Source organism: Heterobasidion irregulare (genome assembly GCF_000320585.1).
Source record: "Heterobasidion irregulare TC 32-1 unplaced genomic scaffold scaffold_06, whole genome shotgun sequence".
Taxonomy (NCBI): Eukaryota; Fungi; Basidiomycota; class Agaricomycetes; order Russulales; family Bondarzewiaceae; genus Heterobasidion; species Heterobasidion irregulare.
Genome location: NW_009258202.1, coordinates 2,152,040 through 2,171,898, shown reverse-complemented (window position 1 = coordinate 2,171,898; position 19,859 = coordinate 2,152,040). Strand labels below are relative to the sequence as shown.

At 55.5% G+C, this 19,859-nt stretch overlaps 6 protein-coding genes across 6 annotated transcripts; 4 read left to right on the top strand and 2 right to left on the bottom strand.

The window, feature by feature from the left end:
* The first annotated feature begins 1,615 nt into the window (after window positions 1-1,615).
* HETIRDRAFT_434890 (uncharacterized protein) lies at window positions 1,616-2,771 on the top strand. Its single transcript, XM_009549451.1, has 4 exons — window positions 1,616-1,687; window positions 1,737-1,823; window positions 1,885-2,030; window positions 2,086-2,771. The coding sequence occupies exons 2-4, from the start codon at window positions 1,758-1,760 to the stop codon at window positions 2,450-2,452; spliced, it is 579 nt and encodes a 192-aa protein (XP_009547746.1). The 5' UTR covers window positions 1,616-1,687; window positions 1,737-1,757; the 3' UTR covers window positions 2,453-2,771.
* Window positions 2,772-3,995: 1,224 nt separating this feature from the next.
* HETIRDRAFT_440598 (uncharacterized protein) lies at window positions 3,996-8,004 on the bottom strand. The gene is made up of 19 exons (XM_009549449.1): window positions 7,881-8,004; window positions 7,812-7,825; window positions 7,637-7,739; window positions 7,417-7,570; window positions 7,261-7,359; window positions 7,149-7,196; window positions 7,067-7,085; window positions 6,997-7,006; window positions 6,716-6,941; window positions 6,065-6,609; window positions 5,772-6,006; window positions 5,635-5,716; window positions 5,496-5,572; window positions 5,174-5,432; window positions 4,828-5,111; window positions 4,400-4,763; window positions 4,278-4,337; window positions 4,179-4,205; window positions 3,996-4,112 (listed from the first exon to the last, which is right to left on the bottom strand). Exons 1-10 carry the CDS (start codon window positions 7,929-7,931, stop codon window positions 6,401-6,403), a joined length of 933 nt encoding a protein of 310 aa, XP_009547744.1. The 5' UTR covers window positions 7,932-8,004; the 3' UTR covers window positions 3,996-4,112; window positions 4,179-4,205; window positions 4,278-4,337; window positions 4,400-4,763; window positions 4,828-5,111; window positions 5,174-5,432; window positions 5,496-5,572; window positions 5,635-5,716; window positions 5,772-6,006; window positions 6,065-6,400.
* HETIRDRAFT_452502 (uncharacterized protein) lies at window positions 4,032-6,221 on the top strand (the record flags this gene model as incomplete). Its single annotated transcript, XM_009549450.1, has 10 exons — window positions 4,032-4,115; window positions 4,182-4,205; window positions 4,278-4,337; window positions 4,400-4,763; window positions 4,828-5,114; window positions 5,177-5,432; window positions 5,496-5,572; window positions 5,635-5,716; window positions 5,772-6,006; window positions 6,065-6,221. The coding sequence occupies 10 exons, from the start codon at window positions 4,032-4,034 to the stop codon at window positions 6,219-6,221; spliced, it is 1,626 nt and encodes a 541-aa protein (XP_009547745.1).
* A 1,572-nt stretch (window positions 8,005-9,576) lies between the features above and the next one.
* HETIRDRAFT_123344 (uncharacterized protein) lies at window positions 9,577-12,684 on the bottom strand (the record flags this gene model as incomplete). The annotated part of the gene is made up of 11 exons (XM_009549448.1): window positions 9,577-9,708; window positions 9,918-10,124; window positions 10,226-10,277; window positions 10,394-10,722; window positions 10,813-10,846; window positions 10,911-11,092; window positions 11,160-11,279; window positions 11,381-11,951; window positions 12,004-12,166; window positions 12,254-12,305; window positions 12,526-12,684. 11 exons carry the CDS (start codon window positions 12,682-12,684, stop codon window positions 9,577-9,579), a joined length of 2,001 nt encoding a protein of 666 aa, XP_009547743.1.
* A 769-nt stretch (window positions 12,685-13,453) lies between these two features.
* Window positions 13,454-17,630, top strand: HETIRDRAFT_150672 (uncharacterized protein; the record flags this gene model as incomplete). The annotated part of the gene is made up of 7 exons (XM_009549447.1): window positions 13,454-13,912; window positions 13,979-14,212; window positions 14,273-14,446; window positions 14,598-14,684; window positions 14,800-14,892; window positions 14,955-15,429; window positions 15,491-17,630. 7 exons carry the CDS (start codon window positions 13,454-13,456, stop codon window positions 16,855-16,857), a joined length of 2,889 nt encoding a protein of 962 aa, XP_009547742.1. The 3' UTR covers window positions 16,858-17,630.
* A 701-nt stretch (window positions 17,631-18,331) lies between these two features.
* On the top strand, window positions 18,332-18,570 carry HETIRDRAFT_452498 (uncharacterized protein; the record flags this gene model as incomplete). The annotated part of the gene is made up of 2 exons (XM_009549446.1): window positions 18,332-18,343; window positions 18,400-18,570. 2 exons carry the CDS (start codon window positions 18,332-18,334, stop codon window positions 18,568-18,570), a joined length of 183 nt encoding a protein of 60 aa, XP_009547741.1.
* Window positions 18,571-19,859: the final 1,289 nt, after the last annotated feature.

Sequence of the window (19,859 nt, the reverse complement as noted above, 5' to 3'; positions counted from 1 at the left end):
GATGGAACCTGTAGCTCGTCGCGCTGTAATACATTATAATGAGAAACCTTCGATGTCAGAGTCGATCAACTTAGAGAGCCAAACGACTTACCGCGTGTGCCTCGTCAATAACTTTATTGGCTCTATGAGGGGTATTTTTGCTTCGAGTTAATCACGAACTCACCATCAATCGCGCTGTCATTGAGATCACCAGGGCCCTCATCGATCCCAAAACGACGCTTTGAAGGAATCGTTGAGGAGGATAGTCGTGCAAACGCTGCGCCGCCCTTCCAGATCTTGAGATGTCTGTAAAATGTCGCCTTTGGCCGTTCTGTAGGTACACCCTTGCAGAATTTCGGACATTGGCATGAATAGGTGCGCTGCGTCTTCGCGCTCGCTCCCGCTGTACTAGGGATCTGATTGTCTTCCGGGATTGCTTGCATTGATCAAATATAATTCAATCTATGTATTCAGTGCCCTACATGACATGCATATATAGGTCAAAACCTTACAAGACTGCTATAGTAGGCCTACCTACGACTTAGAAAGTTGAAGTAGCGCGAAGCGAGCCAGAGCCAGCCTCGCAGTGAGCACAAATTTCAAACATTGTATTAAGTAATAGACCGGCTTTCGGTAGACATTTGCGACCGGTTCGATATGGATAGACCACGCTCTATCGTGAGACTTCCTGAGACTCAAGCAGCTCTCGTTAGATCTGACTACACTGGGTTTTCACTGGGGCTCAGCACTCAGGACAAGATTAGAATGAGAGGCAGCCCCAGTGCGGAGAATATAGCTATACCCTGACGATCCTGGCACCTTTAGGCCTTTGGTGTCAAGCCTCAAAAACTGAGATGCGCCGAACATACCGCGGGAGGTTTTGCCTCATTTCAGCAGTTGGAATGAAGATGATAAGACAATTACGCAAAACGTGCAGAATGCCAAGATATCATATATCACTGCGGAAAGCAGTTCAGTGATTTTAAGTGATGTGTATTCGGTGGAAGACATTCGTAGACTGAAATACTTACCTGTCAGCTTGAGACATTGGATAGATATTTCGGAGGCTTGTGTGCAAGACAATCGTCGAGTCCCAAACCAACCGGCTCAGTGCTGGAAAATCGAGTTTGTATACATGCGATCGCCTTGCTGCGATTGATCTATGTCATCACAAGCTCGAACTGAAATGCAGTGCAGAGAACGCGAGCCGACTGCGGTAAATATGCCGCAGATCGAGGAAACTCATACGCACAGCATCTCCGCAGCAGAACAGCCTTGTCTTCCACCAATTGCCTACCCCGTGGCACCGATACCGATGAACGGAACCTAATTCCGCCATTTTTGAGACCAAGACGCTGTATAAAAAACAGCACTGAAGCTGGTCGCGGACAAGCTGTAACGGACTACATCCAGTCAAAAGCAAACACGTTGAGGAGAATCAACGACACCGGGCAACTTGTAGTGTTTGAGCGGAAGAGGAAAAGGAAGTAACGGAAATACATGCCGCCTACAGCTCACCGCTTAGGTTGCGCGGTTCCTGGCTAGGACTGGTCATCGTTTCATTGCGTCATTGACTTTCTCACGAGGTGGGACATCGTCTTGGCTCCACACATATAAATCTTCGTTTCCGTTTGAACCAATACACCCCGAGCACCTGTCTCTCCCACACTTCCTTACGACTCCTCCACGACCCACGTTTTTTCTCCCTGTGAGTCCCCTCCCTATAGAATCTGTGCAGTCGCTCAACTCTTTTCTAGCAACGACCTGCACCCTTCACAATGGCCGCTGGAGCTGCTTTCCCTGGGCTCTTCTTCTGCTTCGCAGCGATGGTGTTGCTCATCTTCGTACGTAGATTGAAAGTTATTTGTTCTAAGCTCGGCATCCTTATCTCTGCTATAATCTCAGGTATCCGTCTCAGTACCAACATGGAGCCCTATATATTTCCTCCAGGCGTCCCGAGGCGCACAGACTTTGCGCTTTGGTGTCTTTGGATACACAGGAACAGGTCGCTCGATAGGCTACAACTTTGATCCCACCATCCTCGGTTTTAAGTATGTATTTTCTTCCTACTCCAAAAGTTGTCTGATCTGATAGCTTTTGGATCAGCAATACCCGCCTGAACGATGCGACCATCCATAACTTGACCAAGATTCTCATACTGCATCCGATCGCTGCAGGCCTTTCTGGGCTCGCAGTCATATTCGGGCTCTGTGGTGCAGGCTATCATCGCGCCGGCACAGTCTTCATGGCTCTCGTCTCGACTCTCGCGACAATCGCTACGATCCTCGCATGGGTCGTCGACATGGTCCTCTTCGGTATCGCGCGCACTCAGTTCCGTGATCAGGGATGGGCAGCCCAGTATGGCAACGCTACCTGGATGACGCTTGCTGCTGCTGTTGCGCTGCTGATTGGGTTCTGCACGTCAGCATGTGGCGTCTTTGGCCACTACAGGCGTCACAGGACTGCCTACTAGGCAAGGAAGTGAACAAGCTAAACCATATATCATGATACTGGAGAGTGGATGGTAGTGTTCTCCCAGCACAGCGGTTATACCGATCTCATATTGGACAATACAGTTTGAACCGTTGCTATGATCTACGATGGACTTCATTTATCTCTTCCTCTGTGTCTATAATTTACTGTATTATATCTTAACCTTTTTGACGAAGGATTCTTATACCCGTAATTCGATCCATCCTACCCTTTTCACAATTCTGCTCTTCATGTATTGCTTCGATTTCTTGACAAAAAGGCGCTCCGTAGAATGAAAAGGCCATTCTCGATCATTCTTCTCAACGTTGGAAGCCTTGAGGAAGGACGCAACTCAAAAGGACTGTCGACGGCGTTCCATGCCATGAGAACCAACAGCATAAGCAAGTGATGGGACTTTGAGGCATCTGGCTCATAGTGCCAGATAGTTCCCTAGCAAATTCGAGGTCGAACTTAGCAGGGGTAGAGGAACGGTGCAAGAAATCTGAGCGTGATACTGTCATGATCAAAAAAATTCTCAAGAAAAGATGCTCATCTCGCACCGCTTAGACATCGATAGACCTGTTCATATTCAGCTTTGAGTCCGACGGAATGTAATAAGTCCGCTGCAAGGTGAATTCGTATGAACAGTCATGGGGGCGACGGCGCTTATGCTAGATTTCTGTTGTAAATTCGATGCTCCGCGAGATGCAACAACTTGGGTACGTGTGTGAGTCGTACGATGAACTGCTTGACATATACCCTTCTATTATACAATGTTTTCTTCAACGTGAGGGACACGAGCGAAGGGAGATCAAACTATAGAGTGTCAGGGGTTGGGGCTCCACAGAGTGTAAACCAACACCCGTGACATTATGATGAGCGAGTGATGTAAGGGCTTCGAAGTGCTATTGACCCGCAACACCACTGAGCATCTAATAACCAGATCCTAAGAATGCTCGAAGGGGTGTCAGTCATCATCAGGTATTCTGAACCAATCATACCGCCATCTCATACCACCATCTATGGTCTTTATTGCAGTGCTTTATTAAAGCGATGTCGATACTGATTAGAGGGAGACAGAGCCAATTTTTCGACGAAGGGTGATAGGGACCATACTGAATGGAAGCGGGTTGAAAGAGGTCAGAGGTAGGGGGTGAATTGATCGTATATTGTAGAAAGAATGTCATACTGAATTCCAATGATATCTATGGCTTGGCTCCAGCGTTGCAATACAGGAGAAACGGAAGCCTCAGCGAACACTGGAGGATCACGCAGGTGGTCAGCGCGTCTGTGCATCTGCATAAGATCTTTTGGATATGCAGTTGTCCAAAGACGGCTGCAATTAGCCTAGAAATGGAGCAGATGCATTGATCTATTTTGTGTCGTATGTGGACAACAAGGCCAACAGGTGATATTCGAGAGGATGTAGTAACTCGAGAGGGAGAGAGTGCTGGAGGCGAAAGACACCGTGCCTAGAGCCTCTCGGCACGTGGCATTTCATAATAAGAGATAATACGTAATCTCAACGTTTCATGACGTTTGTGGACATCTGTAGGCGCGCCGCCGAATCCGACTCGATAATGGCACACTCATTCACAAACAAATCAGAGATAGACTACTCCCTCTATCTCGTTACTGGCAGAGACCTCCTTCCAAAAGGAAAGGTATGTTTTCAATCAATCCTTGTCTTTCTCTTCGTATTCGAATTGATTCGCGTTTTTGACTACAAGTCATATCACGAATCCCTTGAGGAGGTGCGTCTACTGCATTGCGATGCGCGAAGGTGAACGCAAACGGATGGCGTGCTAAGGGACTATGGATACTAGGCTCTAGATGGAGGGGTCACCGTCGTGCAAGTTCGCGAAAAAGAGGCAGAGACTGGGGAGGTGTGTACATCCCACTGCATCGCGTCCAAATCACTAAATTTATTGAACCGGCTATCTTATAGTTCCTTGAGATTGCCCAGCAGACGGTCTCTCTCTGCGCCAAATATGGTGTCCCTGTTCTGATCAATGACCGCATTGACATTGCTCTTGCATCCAACGCCGCGGGTGTCCACCTTGGTCAGACTGATATGCCCATATCTATTGCCCGCGCGCTCCTTCCCAAAAACTCGATTATCGGTATATCATGCACCACTCCTGAGCATGCCCGTCAGGCCGTGAAGGATGGTGCTGATTACGTCGGATTGGGCGCGGTATATGCGACAAGCACGAAAGATGTGACCGCGCCTGGCCGAGTGTGTGGAATCAAGGGTGTCGGAGAGATGCTGACGATTCTGGAAGAGTCGAAAACAAAGTCCGTTGCAATCGGTAAGTCGTCTTCTCGTCTCTCGATTTATTTGTAAAACTAAGTAAAATTTACTTATATCTGTAGGAGGAATCAAATCGACAAATATCATACGCACACTACACGGATCTGCTACAGCGTCAGGGTATGCTTTGGATGGCGTAGCAGTGGTCTCCGATGTTGTAGCGTCGCAAGATCCACGAGCTGCCGCCCAACGTCTCCTCCAGCTATTCTCTTCCTGGGCCAAAGCGTCTCGCGGCCCAACGAGTTTCTCGCTGTTGTCTCCGCAAGGTTCCTATACATCAGAGTCTGTAGTGAAAGAAGCTGCATCCTTACTGGAAAGTGTGAGGCAGATCAAACCGCTTGTACATCAGGTTTGCGATTCCGCACCTTTGGACACTATCGCGATAAACATGACTGAGACCACGCATTTCAGATCACGAACAATGTCGTCAAAAACCAATCAGCCAACGTCACTTTGGCTTTGGGCGGCTCGCCAATAATGGCAGCAGCGGTTGAGGAACAAGAGGACCTCGCCCGCGTGCCCGGCGGACTGCTCATCAACTTTGGCACGGTCGAGGATCTAGATGGTATGCTCGCGGCCGGATTCCACGCGAATCAAAATCGCAAACCCGTTGTGTTCGATCCTGTCGGTGTGGGTGCGACGAAACACCGGAGGGCTTGTGCCGCTAGTAAGTGCTGTGCGAACCTAGCGATAACGATGTCAACATTTCTCAAGACGCTGGTACTCATAGAGCTGCTGGACAAGTGGCAAGTGATGGTCATAAAGGGCAATGCTGCCGAAATTGGTGCTCTCGTTAACTCAGACGAGGTACGCACGCACTGGGGCGCTGTTGCTTCTTCAGAACACTTGCTGAATGGACGTCTGTCTAGGTCAAGGCACAAGGTGTCGACAGTCTGGGAACAGGATTCAAAGACCCGGCAGCCGTTGTTCGCTTGCTTGCGCGCCAAGAACGTATGACCAGCATACTCCTACTCTTTTCTCTTCGCGATCCTAATGATCTACGCAGGCTGCGTCGCCATCCTCAGTGGCCCGACTGACTATATATCAGACGGTTCTACTGTATTCCGTTTGTCTAATGGGCACGCACTTCTTGGACAGATTACGGGCGCAGGTTGTATCCTCGGGACTGCTATTGCCACGTTCTGTGGTGCGGCCAGCATGCTTGCGGAAAGAGAGTGCTCAGACGATGAGAGCCTCGGAGTCTTAGTGAACGGTGACATGTTGCTCGCGTCCGCTGCTGGGTGAGCTCGATTTGGTAGTTCAAGAGATATAAAAGCTGAGATACTGTTGCGGAAACAGCGTCCTTGCGCTCACGATCGCTGCAGAGCGAGCAGCCGGAAGGGAAGATGTGCGGGGTCCAGGGACATTTTTGCCTGCACTGATTGACGAGCTAGCGCTCCTGACGCCGGAGATCATCTCCCAGAGTGCCAGGGTCGAGGTAGACACGTTGGCGTGAATTTGAGTGCCCAGCCAAAATCGTTGCAGAGAACTGACCCACGGCTCCGAAGACCAAGATGTACACGAATTGTGAATGTAACTTACGCATTTAGAAGAATGATCTCAAGGATGTACGAGTACACATTGCTATGAGCATACACTCCGTCGTGTATTCCTCTCTTTCACCACTGATACTCGTCAAGCCCCTACCGTCGAGACCGTTGCGTTCGGGACGTCCAGGATATGCGAAAACGGCAGAGACGGGGTGGGCTGCAGCCAATTCTTCTCATCGTACTGCGCGTATGGCGGCGAGTCGATCATGTGGAACGTATACGCAAAGCGTGTATCCGGACTGGTGTTGCGCTCCGACTTGTGCAAGACGGCGCCGTGGATGATGACCAGATCGCCTGAAGAACAACAGCATTGGTGTAAAGGAAAGGTTGGCATCGCGGATGAGCAAGGGTGTGAGGCGGCCAGGTCCGCGCGTGCATACGATGAAGAAAGGGTACGGACCTGGCATGCACTCCTCGAGGATATACTCGCCCGTGGGTGTCTGTGTGGCTGCGACTTCTGGGGAGACGAGCTGTTCAAACCCAGTCCCGCCAGTGCGGAGCCGGACGAAGCGTTTCGTGATGGGTGCGGTTAGGTGAGAGCCTGGCAAGAATGAAAGCGCGCCATTCTTGGACGTGCATTTCTCCAGTGCCAACCAGAAGCCGAGGGCGGTAGGCGGGGAAGTGTACTGCGTGTGATATCAGTCGATCGATACTGGGGAGTGTCGCGTGAATGATACACACGAGGAACGTGCTGAAGGATTGGATGTGCATCAAAGGCACGGATGAGTGAGCATCAGAATTCGGTACTCACGAGTCGTTGTGCTCAGGAACTTGGAGAGACAGGAGGCTCAGATATTTCGATATGCATCACAGTGTCGTACACGAGGACTTACCTTCACCGCCGATTTGCGGCTGCTTGGTTATCACCATCGACTGCAGTGCTGTCCATATTGATTCATGATGAGCAACACGGGAGAAGACACGTCCAACAGAGATTGTACCTACCCACGGGATCGCGATGGAACTGTAGATCCCGCACGAGCGCCTTCATCTTGTCGTTCTGGAGCGTTACCCTGCGGAATACCGGGTCGAGTTCATGGAGGCCTAGCAACGTCGCCGTCAGAACATCACCCTGATACCGGATATGAAGGAAACGCAGACCGTGCCCAATCTTGTTCACAGCCTTGCTCTTGTCCCTTGTCAACTTCCCGTCCTTATCGACCGCGTCTTCCTCGAGAAAGTACCGAATCTTGTCTCCCGAGGTCAGGAAATAGTCGTCGCCAACGTGATTATCGTCTCCCGTGCTAAACTTCGTCTGATAGGGATTCGCTCAGACAAAGATCTTATCAGACGGGTGAGGCCAGAGGACTCCAAGACGTACGAGCGGGTGGTCATCGAGACTGAAAGAATCCAGGAGCTCCTTGGATCGCACCAGGAGCGCATCGGTTTCCTCGTGAGATAAGAACCCAGGCAGACAGAGATATCTAGCGAATACGCCTCAGTTCAGCGTTGTTCCCAAGCGCGCAGCGCGCAGTACGGGAGGTAGCAAAGCGCACCCGTCCCTGTGAAACTGGCTGTGCTATCAGGCTGCGATCATAACGAAGTTCGAAGGAGCCAAGACACACCTTGTCGATTTGTTCTCGGGTTAGGTATTCTAGCAGCTTCTGCGCCGACATCTTCGTTCGCTATGCGGCCCCAAAGTCCCTCGAACTTCTGTCTGTGCGATAATGATGGCAGTGGTCGACCGTCGCAGTCCACTCGGTGAGACTCGGCGGGAGTTACCGCGGTTAGACTCGAGAGCGGCGATTAGATCCGGAGATCCTCACAACCGCCGCGGCCATTGAACTCGCGAGCCCACGCATCGCAGGCACTCCAGTTTGTCGCGGGACCCTCTGGGACTTTCAGCCGGCCTGGAGGACCGTTCCATCCAGTATTGTACCACATCTTCTCCACCAAAACTCCTGACAGCTAGATCCACCACGCCATCTCTTCGAAGCCGAGGACGGTGCGCGTTCTCGATGCCAGAAATTCCGCCGATTCTCCGTCATGGAGGGGTATCATGGATTCATTGCAGACGCTGCGGATAACTTAGCCTCGCAGCAGCAGGCTGCAGTGCGTCCGAGCCGGGAGAAGTTCGAGAGCATTTCAGTACACAACCTCCATTCCTGTCCCCGTGTTCGCTGCGCGCCAGTGCGCACCGCCCTCGACGGAAAATGGGGGTAATCTACATATGCGTGCACTGTGCCCTAGTGAATTTTACAGTCGTTCATCTGCGGCTCCGTACTGTAAGTCTGGAAATGTTTATCGACGTCGTGGCCCAGCTGGCCCACGCCGCGCCGGCGATAGGATGCCCAGCGCCTTACTCTCAGCCGATGTATGATACACAGCACGGATACGCGGCACCGTGCATACGGAACGACTGTCTTCGACTCTTCCGTGCAAGGTCAACCACGGAGACTAATCATACCTCATACATCATACATCATACATCGTACATCACGCATCTCGCATCTCGTTCCGAGCCTCCTGCCGCACCTAGACTTATTCTGAGATGATGACAGATCGGGTACACGACGGAGACAGAGACAAAGATGCACACGGAGTAAATAGAGCAGCGCTCCCACCGAGGCCGCAGCTACAAAATCGCCGGTAAGCACCGAGCACCGAACACCGAGCACGTCCCAGCCAGAGACTCGAATAGCAGCGACGAGCGAATAGCCCCTTCGGTCTCCCATGCCGCCTTCCAGTCTGGATTCATCTACCACCATCACGCCTCGAGGGTCCAGGGAGGCTTCCAAACCAAGCCCCACCGAGGGCGCAGTCCCCAGCCCATTCTAATTCTGCCACGCTGTGAACGTGAGCGGCCGTCAAGGGCATCGCGCCTAGAAGAAGAGGATCTCAATAGCTGGTCTAGTCTTTAACTGCATTCACGCAAGGCGACCCAAACGCAGGGCGGGTCCAGCTAGACATCGTCCCAGCTCGTTACCGCACGTTACTCATCACACAGGGCCACGGATCACCCACCCATGCATAGCCATGCATGCCCTGTCCGCCCATTGAGCTTTGCGCTTCGAGCTTTGCCTTCCGCTCGCCAACAAAGTCCAAGAAGTCGGTGACTGGATTCCGCCCCACTAGCCAATCAGGCAACGAAAATGTAAAAGTAGAATACACAGCACCAAAAAGAACATAATGAGGGAATGGACGCCTGGACGCGCGATATCGATGATGTCAAATATTCCGGGATGGGAGGGCCCTATCACACCAGGGCCGCCCGCACGTCGCGCCTTCATCGAACCCACCCAACCACTACCCAACTTAACTCTACGATTGCTCGCCCGCGGTCTCCGTGTCTTCGATGACCTCACCGTTCGAGAGGCGCTGGATGAGGTGGTCGATCTTCGCCTTGTGGATCCGGTGGTGTTCTTGCCACCCCTTCCACGGATGATGCGGATGCTGGCGGGCAGAGCGGGGCGGGGCGGAGCGCAGCGCCGAGTCGCGCACATACAGACACAGAAGCGGAAAACGAACGAACGATCAGCGACGCGGTCCTCTCGCCCAGCGGGGCCAGTAGCCCCCAACCCAACCCAAAGCACGCAACCACGCAAAGGCCGCAACCGCGCAAAGAACGGGGAAACGTGAACTAAAGCGAAGCGAACACTCACGACGCGCCCGAACGCCTGGAAGATCTTGTCCGAGGTCCCCTCGGGCTTGGTGTAGAAAAACTTGGCGAGCAAAATGTCGTCCGCCCGGCTATAGCGCATTTTCTTCTCGGGCGGCTGCGGCAGCGGCTCGTCTTCCTCCGTGTGGTTCAGCTCGTGCTTGTGCCTTCGGTAAAACTTCATCCAAGATGCCCGCGAGTGGTGAGGAGCCTGCGGTGCGACAGCAGCAGCATACAGCAGCGGCGGATATGTCGTCAGCAAAGGCGCGTGCCAAAAGCGGCATAGCATAGTAACTGGAGCAGGCTCGTCACCTTCGTTGCCATCTCCTTCCAGAACGCGACCATATCCAACTTTCCTTGGGACCTAGATCGAAAGAAGCACACGCGCGCGAGCGAACAACACGAACGAACGGCACGCAAACAAATGAGATCAATAATCAGTCAGCGTGTCCGATTTCTCATTTCCGCGCTGCGTCTTACTTTCGGAACTCGAGCAGACGAATCAGGAACGTCACGTCCTCGTCCGTAAACGCGACGCCTTTTCCGGTCGTGCTTCGATACAAGGCGCGCGGCGGCGTGGGCGAGCGCGTGCGCTGCACCGGGCCTTCCGCCATCACGCGTGCTTTCGCCGCTGAGATGGCGCCGGGGCCGGGGCCCGCCATGATGCGCTGCTCGTTGTCGAGCGCGTCGTCTGCGTCGTCGCTCATCCTGGTCATGCTCATGGCGTACCCGCCGAGCTTGATCTGATGCTTGTTGCAATACCGGCGCCACGAGTAGAAGCTAATGCAGACGTCAAAAGGCGATCGAGCCTACAAGCTTGGAAATTCGTACGTGTGATGAGGAGCCTGAGGAAGGATAGATTAGATAGACGAGGCAGTGTCGCAAATTTCAAAACCCACCTTGACAGCGACTCGCTCGCATATCTCGCGCAGACTGATGCACGGACGATCAGCCACGAGCACAAACATCTTTGTTGCTGATCCCGCGCGCGACTCACCTGAGCACCAAACCTTGTTCCTGGCAGTAGTCGATGTACTTCTTGAGATACAGCACGTCATCCGCGGTGAACAGGTTACCTCCGTACGTGCTCTTGATGACGCGGCTCGGGGGCGTCGGCGAACGCGCCTGCGGATTATGGCGGTTCATCACCAGCGTAGATGCGGGCGGTGCGGGCGCAGGCTGTGATATCAGGCAGCATGAGAACGCTGATTACAGAAGGAACAAAACGGAGGGCGAATCCCCTCACCTGAGCTCTCGTCCGCTTGCGCCCTCGTGGCGCGTCTGAACCTTCTCCCGGATCGGTAGGAGGATCCTGATTCGATGGCCCCGCTTCGTTGATGTACGTGTGGTCATAACCCTGGTCGTACTAGGCAAATCACAATCAGCATCTTATCAGCATCAACGGCGTGTCCAGCTCCGCAGGGCAACGCAGACAAAAAAAGAATGCCTATGAACAGAACAGCTCACCGAAGTCTCATAATACTCGCTCGAAGGGCCGACCCACTGCGCCTGCTCCTCCCGGAAACCGCGATAGTCGTACTGCGGGGGCGGCGGCGGAGGCGGCGGCGCGGCAGGATATGCGCCCTCCCACGGCTGCTGCTCGCGATACGCATTGCGTGGGAGCATCTGCGGCGGGCCCTGCGGCGGGATGTGCGGGTGCGCCTGGGTCTGCTCCGGCGCGATGCCGTTCGCGGCTTGCCACGACTGCGGCGGCGCCGTGGCGGGCGTGTGCAGTGTGCGCGGGGCGGCGTGGATGTGGCCCGGGTACGGTTGGTAGGGATAGGGCTGCTCGCCCGGCTGGATGCTGTCCGGCGGTGCGACCGGGGCCATGCCTGGAGGGATCTGCGCTTGGAAGACATCTGTGCCGGGGATGGTTTGGGAGAGGATCGGGGCGGGGGCCGGTGGGGGTGGCGGGGGAGGTTGTTGCGGCTGTGTCGACACCGGGGCACGCGTGTGCGTGGGTTGCGGTTGCGGTTGAGGCTGTGGTGGCGGCTGCGATTCGGTAGTTGGCGGTAGGGGTGGCGCCATGCGCAAAACTCTACACACGACGTCAACTACGCCACGAGGTCACCATGAAGAAGGCGACTGACTCTTCTGCGCCGGTGACCTTGCAGCCTGCCCAGTTGGTCTGGAAAGTCTGCAGGGCCCCTGAGCGGATGCATTCGTGCACCCAGCGGGCGTCGAGGACGATTTTCGTTTTTTTCCCGGCGTACTGGCGATACAGGTTCTGACCGGACTCCTTGTGCGGATCGACTGCGGAGTGCGGACGCGTTGTATGTCAATAGGGGCACCGACATCGCCGAAGCACGAGTACAGGATGTTGTGAGACAAGGGGCGTACCTAGGATGTACGGAACGCCGCTGTATCCCTGCGAAACGGTGCCTCCGTTTTGCTGTTAATTCATGCGGTCAGGATACATCGGTAGCAGTTACATTGCAGCATTCCGAGTCATTTGGGCCTCAGCTACGCGCGCGAAAACAAACGAACGGGGTGCGCAAGGCCAACCGCACACTTCGGAGGCATTGTCTCCGCCCACGCCGCGCGACTGAGCTCGAGCCCGTCTCGCACGCGCTGTAGGGCCACAGCAAAAGGCTTGAAAGAGAGAGACGCACCACAATGAGGTCGACGATGGTGTCCCTGTCGTCGACGTCCTTCTGAACGTAGATGGCGAGGGGCGTGCCCATCATGGGCTCCAGAAAGAGGCCATGGGTGGAGGGGGGCTCGCGAGGGTCGGCGGGAGGGTTCTGAGGACGAGGGAGAGCTGGTGCCATGGGTCTTGACGAGGCCGTGAACGGTGGGTCTGGAGTCCCCTGTCACTGAAGGGGGCGTCCAGCAGGAAACACCTCGCTTTCGGGCGGAGCTTCATTTGCATTTGCGTTTTCTCGCCACACCCGCTCTCGTCGCCCGCTCGTGCGCCACTAGGAGTATGTACAGTACTTGTATTCTCTGGACAACATATGTAGGGCTGTAGTAGTAGTGGCAGTAATAGTGGTAGTAGTGGTGCGCCTGAGTGCCGATGCCGCGCGCACTGACCATCACAGGCACGTGATGGCCAACGCGTCGCGTGGGGCAGACGCCGCTCGCGCTGTTTCTCTCCCTCCCTCTCGGAGGACGGAGCTGGGTGCGTGTGTTGTCCGCGAGGGATCCGGCATTATGCAAAGGGAAGCATGTGGCGGTATGGAGTGCGGAGCGGTGTTGTGGTTAGGGCGCAATGGGTAGAATTGCGGAGGGCGAGGGCCGGATGCATGAGACCGGAAATGGACGGGATGGAGAGACGGACGGACGGACGGACGGACGGATGGACGGAGGGTTGGAGATGGGTGGGCTGGCGCGGAGAGGGAGCTGTGCGGTGCGGCAGAGGAGGAGGTCGAGAGGGAGCACGTGGGTGATGGAGGTGCGGAGTGTGAAACGGGCTGTGGCGGGCGTCGAGGAGGAATGATAATATGATAGTACGGCAGTTGTAGTCAGTCAGTTGCCCAGTCCTTCCGTCGCACTGACCCCCGGCGGTCCCTCGTCCTCGACCCCGTCCTCGAGCTCGCCATGACATCTGTCGCAGGTCGCAAAAAGTCAATCATCTCCTCTCACATCGACATCCCCGTCGCAAACAACACCCTCCTCAACAAGGCCGCCTCCCAGTCCACCTCTCTCTATCAGCAATGCTCCTCCCTCAGAGCTCGCCTCCTCCGCATAAACGGCTTCTCTCTCTTCTTCGCGCTGTCTGCCCCCCCAGACTCCTCGCGACAGTCCACAGACCCCGTCACCCAGCTCTGGGACTGTTTCGCCCTTGGAATCCCGCTGTGCTACCTCTTCAACCTCCTCCCTCCCCCCGTCACCCCAATCGCGATTGAGACCGACCCCAGCTCCGTCGATGTCACAAACGACCGCAACAAGAAGCGCGCCATCGCCCTCTTCGCCATGCAGGTCAAACAGCTCGCGCACTCCGAGCCCTTCACCGTCACAGACCTCTCCCAGCGCCATTCCACCGACGGCTTCGTCAAGGTGCCGCTCTCTCTCTCTCTCTCCCCTCCTCTCCTCGTTCGATTCGTTTCTCACTCGCTTGCTCAGGTCATCAACACCGTCACCCATCTGGTCGATCGACTCCCAGAAGATGTATTCGAAGAGGCACCGCCTCTGTCCCCTCCTTCCACCGCCCCATCCCACGATTCTTCCGATTCCTTAGCACCAGACACTCCAATCGTACCCGTACCCGCGAACGCCCAGGAGGCTGCCCGCAATAATATTGTCAGGGAGTTGGTCGAGACAGAACGCAAGTATGTACAGGACCTCGAGGTCATGCAGGTCCGTCTTCCCTTCCCTCTTCTCTTCCAACGCCACCCTCTCATTGCCCCATGGCAACAGAAATACTCCAACGCTCTGTCCCAGAGCAGCACCATCGATCAGGATACGATCCACCTTCTGTTCCCGAACCTCAATCAGCTTCTTAATTTCCAGCGCAGGTTCCTCATCCGGCTAGAGGGCACTGCAGAGCTGGCCTGGAGAGACCAGCGCTGGGGCCTGCTCTTCACAGACAACGTGGGTACCTCGCTGCCACCTTGTTCTCCTTCCTGGTGAAAAGTAGCGCTGATTTTGGCTTTCCCATTCTCGCTCGCCTCCTTGTTTCCCATGCCATCCTGTTCCCTCTGGTGGTCTCACGCGCGCCTGTTGCCGGATTCGGAAACAAAAGGAAGAAGAGTTCGCTGTCTACGAGCCGTACTGCGCTAACTATACCAATGCGGCCGAACTGATGATCATAGAGGAGCAGAATCTCCAGGTGCGTCTTCTTCGGCCTCCCGGACGCTGCGCTCTTCCCAGGCCACAGAGAGTTGGAGACGAGTCGTTGCTGTCGGCAATACGCGGCCTGGTGCTGACCAAATACGCGTCAACAGAAATACAACCAAATGATCAACACAAAGTCGGAATTGCCTGCTTTCCTAATCAAGCCGGTGCAGCGAATCTGCAAATACCCTCTGCTATTGGACGTGAGTCGCGACCGCACCGCAGATAGCAGCTATCTCACTCACGTTTGCCACGCTCGAATCAGTCGCTCCTCAAGGCATCATCCCCTGCCGAGTACCCCTACTTCGATGAATTGAAGGCAGGCTCGGCCGCTGCTAAACGTATTACCGACAAGATCAACGAGGCCCAGCGGCGGGCCGAGAACCAACAGACGGTGCAGAACTTGGCGACGCGCGTCGATGATTGGAAAGGACATCATGTGTCTCAGTTCGGCGAGCTCCTGCTCGATCAGATATTCATGGTCACCAAGTCCGAGGTGGACCGCGAGTATCACGTCTTCCTCTTTGAGCGCATAATTTTGTGTTGCAAGGAGGATCTTCATCAGGGTATCAACGGCAAGAAGATGGGGAAGAGTAACTCCATTCTGAAGAAGCCCCAGACGCCCACAGTGCCGGCAACCCCGCCCCCACCCGGACCTGCCAAGAAGACGACGCCCTTGCTGCTCAAGGGTCGCATTTACTTGAACAATGTGACGGAGGCGAAAGCACACATCAGCTCTGGTAAGCACACAACTGACATCGTCCTGCTCTCCACGCGTGACGCCCATACTATCGTAAACAGGAACGTACTCGCTGAGCGTCTACTGGAAAGGGGATGATGACCTCGAGTACTTCACGTTGCGGTGTCGCAACGAAGAGCAAGTCCGCCAGTGGGAAACCGCCGTGAAACGCCTCATCCAGCAGGTCGCCGCACGCCGAGCCTCAGATCGCAGCGCGTCAAGGCTGGCGTATCAGCAGAACAGCACGAACCCGGCACTTGCGCGCATGCCACTCTCTGCCTACAATCATGAGAAGAGCCATGCATCGATGCCGGCGTCAGGAGCAGTGCCCGGCCTCCCATCACATCCGTATGGCAACGGGAGTCGCTCATATCGACAGTCCAGCCCGTACACGAGCGAGGAGCAGGCACTGATGAGCGGGCCGAGCGCCAGCTACAGCAGCGGGCCCCAAGGATACCCCCCACACGACGGCTTTGAGATGGACGAGGACTTTGACGAATATTCGGTCAACCTCGTCTCTGGCCGTGCGACACCGCTAGATAACCGACGCGGGAATATGACGCCGGGCCTCGACCGCGACTCGATGTACGACCGGCCGCGCGCATTCACGGAGGATGCAAACGGCGCGGTCATGTCGCAGTGGAGGAACAATCCACCGATGATGCCACCCCCACCACCCATCAACGGTCTCCCATCTGGACCCAGCCCTCGGCCGCCAGCAGCGCGGCTGAACTCGAATCTGAGCTCGGGCAGCTATGCGCCCTCCGAGGCGAGTTTTGGACCTGGCCCAGCGGCGCGCCAGTCGGCAGGCCGGCCGCAGCTGCGCAGCCAGTTCAGCTCGACGCGGCTCCGGTCGACGTACGAGAACGGGGAATCGCGCAGCGGCGCGGCGTCGCCTCAGCTCCTGTCCAACGGGCCGCCGCTGCGCTCGCGTAGCGCGAGCCAGCCGACCGCGTACGTGCCCAAGGCGGTGCCGCCGCCGCTGCCAAGCCATCCATGGGACAGGACGAAGACGTCGACGGAGACTAAGCGGTCGAGCGGGTCGAGCCACTCGACGAACGAGAACTCGGAGTACTCGCCGAACACTTCGTCGCCGATCACGCCGTTCGCGTCGAGCGACTCGTCGCTCGCGATCTCGGGGCGCGCCGCGGGGTATGAGAACGGGAGCGGACGTGCGGCGGTGAAGGTGAAGGTGCACTTTGGAACGGACATTTTTGTGATACAGGTCGCGCGGGCGACGCAGTTCCACGAGCTGGTCGAGAAGATCGGGAAGAAGATACGTCTGTGTGGGCCGAGGCGGGAGGACGGGCCGCTCAGGGTGAAGTATGAGGACGAGGAGGGCGACCACATCTCGATGCGCTCGACGGAGGATGTCGAGATGGCGTTCGCAGGCAAGTCGATGGTGACGCTGCATGTCGCGTACACGTGATCCTCCGCCCCGCCCACATCCGCTCGTCTTTCACGCTCGCTCTCCGCCCGTCGATCCGACTTTTACACACCGCATTCATCCTTCGCATTGCACGCATCTCACATCCTTTTTGGCTTCACAATCTCATCTTATTCACCAAAAGGCATCCTTCCCTCCACTTGGCATATAGCATCCATCGTCCGTCCGCGTTGACTGTTCTGGGAACTTTTTCTTTCTTTTTCTCATCCGACAGGGCACCACTCCTTCCCGAGCCTCCCTTCCTCTTCTTCTTGCCTCTCTGTATTACCGACTACCCCCACACAAACAATCGCTATTGCTCCTAGCCCACCGCGTCAAGATTGCGAGTATTTCTGACTTTCTCTGGCCGCCAGCATCAGACTGGCGAGGTCCAGTCCCTGTTCCTTCTACCTTACCCTCACGCTCATTACGTATCTATCTCGTCCATCTAAGTATCTTGGTCTCAGCCCGTCGCTATTGTTTCTTCTCCCTTTCCTCCCTCCTCTCCTCTCCCTTCCTGTCTGTCTGCCCCTTTCTTTTTTCTTTTCTTTCTTTTTCTTTTATCTTATTCGTGTTTGCCCGGATTTCTATTTCTTCTTGCCTGACGGCGTGTCGGTATGTGAAATTAGGAGGGGCGGCCAGCAGCTATGTACAGTATCGTTTCTACTAGAGTTTTCCACCTCCCCCGTTCCCCCCCTCCCACAAAGTCGTGGAGTGCTGGTAGGTAGCATATGCAATAGGCTTTCGAATTTCATTATGTGCTAACTCGTGCCGAAGCTGATGCTCGTGGGAGCTGGAAGCTTTGAGTCGTACAATATGCTCGTAAGTTTTTTGCTTTCGCTCGACTGTTCACCTCACACGTTTCGCCGCACTGCATGAGATTGTAGTGGGGGATCGTCCGTATGCTTTGATCATCTGTCTGACGGTACGTTCATTTTGCGTTCGAGACGGCGCAATGTGACGCGATGAGTTCTTTTGGTGCGTCATTTGGGTCTGTCTTGGTGGCTGTCCAACTCCCTGAATGGCTTTCCCGGTGCTGTTTATTCTGCAGACGATCACGGCGCTCGAAAGAGGCGGATAAAGGACCGCCGTTTCGTCATCGCCGCCCCGTGAAAACAGAGTTGCCGCCCGCGCCAATCGCATCAGCCTGTCCCTGTTCATTTCGGCATCTTGAAGCTCGGGGTTCGAGACTGTCGGGCTGTCTGGCACTCGCTTTCGTCTCCGCCCATCCTTTCAAACTGGTTCTCAAAGTTGTCCTTGGCTTCAGACATTTGTCCTCGCTCGGGAGTCTTGAATCAGGCTTGCCTCGCCTTGCCTCGCGAATCGGGTAGCCTCCCGTCTCGATCGCCGTCGAGCGGCTTTCACGCACGTGCGCTTCCTGCTTTCCTGTCTACGACTCCTGTTTCCTGTTTCCTGTTTCCTGCTTCCCGCTTCCCTCTTCCTGTGTGAGCTGCCTATTGACTCGGGGGCGACGCGCATGTCCAAGATAGTGAGCCTATCTGGTCCGGGGTGGACGTTCGGGCTCACACGACCCTCTGCGCCCAGGTCAAAAGCGGCCCGTTCCTTGATCAGGAGAGGGAGACGACTGCTACTCGAGTGGCGTCGCAGGGTCTCTCGGCCACGGTCGTGCAAACCATCATGCATCATGCACCACTGAACCAACGCCCGCGTCGAGATCGGCCTCGTGTGACGGGCGATAGAGATAGAGACCCTTAAACCACGTCTCACGATCGCACGACCGCACGACGCCCTCGCGTCTTCTTCCAAGTTCTGATATTCCCGCGGCCGAGAGGCGTCGCGCCGACTTAAGCACTGACTACCGGTAAGTGGTGTTACGCGCCTCCAGCGATTCTGGCTGCCCGCGCGCGCCGAGACCTAGACCCGTCCACGCGTCGGAGAACGCGGCCAGTGCGCACATAGTAAGCTACTGACGCCTCGGCGACTATCCCCACGGCACCCTCTACACACGCCCATCTATGCATCTCAATGCACGGCGCACGTAATATCGACGCACTGGCCGCGAAAACGCGACGGCCTGGGATAGCCTGGGAATCCCCCGCGCCGCCATCGCACACATCGGCTTCCCTCCCTCTCTTCTTTCCTTCCGTCCTTCCTTCCGCCCTTCCCTCCGGCGCACTCGCAGGCAGGCAGCGCGGCCGATGCACGGCGGGCGCTGCGCTCTGGACGGGCAGGGCATCCTAAACTCTAAAAGACCGCTCGAACCGAAGCGCGTGACGCGAGCCTGGGATTCTGCAACCCACATTCGCCACAAAACGTGTCCGAACTGCAGAACCAGGGTCCGTCAGCATGCATACTTGTAACTTACGCGAAGGGCCGCCGTGCCGCCGTGGGGCGCAGCTCCAAGTGGCAAGTCGTACCAAGCACTCACGCACTCGAGCACTGGAAGATCAACCTCCCTCCCTACCGACCTACTTACAGACACACGCGCACACGCACACGCCCGCCTTTCAATCGAAATAGACCGCGCACAGCGAGACCCAAATAGCCACCGCGCCGCAGTCTAGACTCTAAACTCTACACTACGCAGCGCGCCATTCGATTACCCTACTATGCATTATGCACAGATAAACGCCCAGCTGCCGGCGAATGACCCTCCGCGTCCGAAATAGACCACAGACGACTCGTACAGTACTCGGAGAACCCAAGATTCCCAAGATACCCAAGATACCCAAGATACCCAAGATTCCCAAGATTCCCAAGATATACCCAAAATCTCCCAAGATAGATAGACTCCGCCTCGTGCCCCCAGCGTGTCCTCGCACGTACGTACTACATGCCGACACGCACTGACTGTACAGTACAGTACCAGACTGTACCCCCCACCCCCGAAGCCTGAAACTCGCGATCCCACGCCAGCTCAAAGTTAGTCGAAGCTGGCTCGCTGCTGCAAAGGGGCCCTTTGCGGCCGTCGATCGATCGACAAGATGGGACGAGTCACCCTCAACGAAGAGGCAACGGGTCAAGCTGCGAAGCTGTCAACGTGT

Coding starts and splice junctions, on each gene's coding strand:
- HETIRDRAFT_434890 (XM_009549451.1), top strand. CDS start 1,758: ATGGCCGCTGGAGCTGCTTTCCCTGGGCTCTTCTTCTGCTTCGCAGCG. Junction 1,824..1,884: donor CGATGGTGTTGCTCATCTTC/GTACGTAGATTG, acceptor CTATAATCTCAG/GTATCCGTCTCAGTACCAAC. Junction 2,031..2,085: donor CCCACCATCCTCGGTTTTAA/GTATGTATTTTC, acceptor CTTTTGGATCAG/CAATACCCGCCTGAACGATG.
- HETIRDRAFT_440598 (XM_009549449.1), bottom strand. CDS start 7,931: ATGTCGGCGCAGAAGCTGCTAGAATACCTAACCCGAGAACAAATCGAC. Junction 7,360..7,416: donor TGTGAACAAGATTGGGCACG/GTCTGCGTTTCC, acceptor CGACGTTGCTAG/GCCTCCATGAACTCGACCCG. Junction 7,197..7,260: donor GTTCCATCGCGATCCCGTGG/GTAGGTACAATC, acceptor CAATATGGACAG/CACTGCAGTCGATGGTGATA.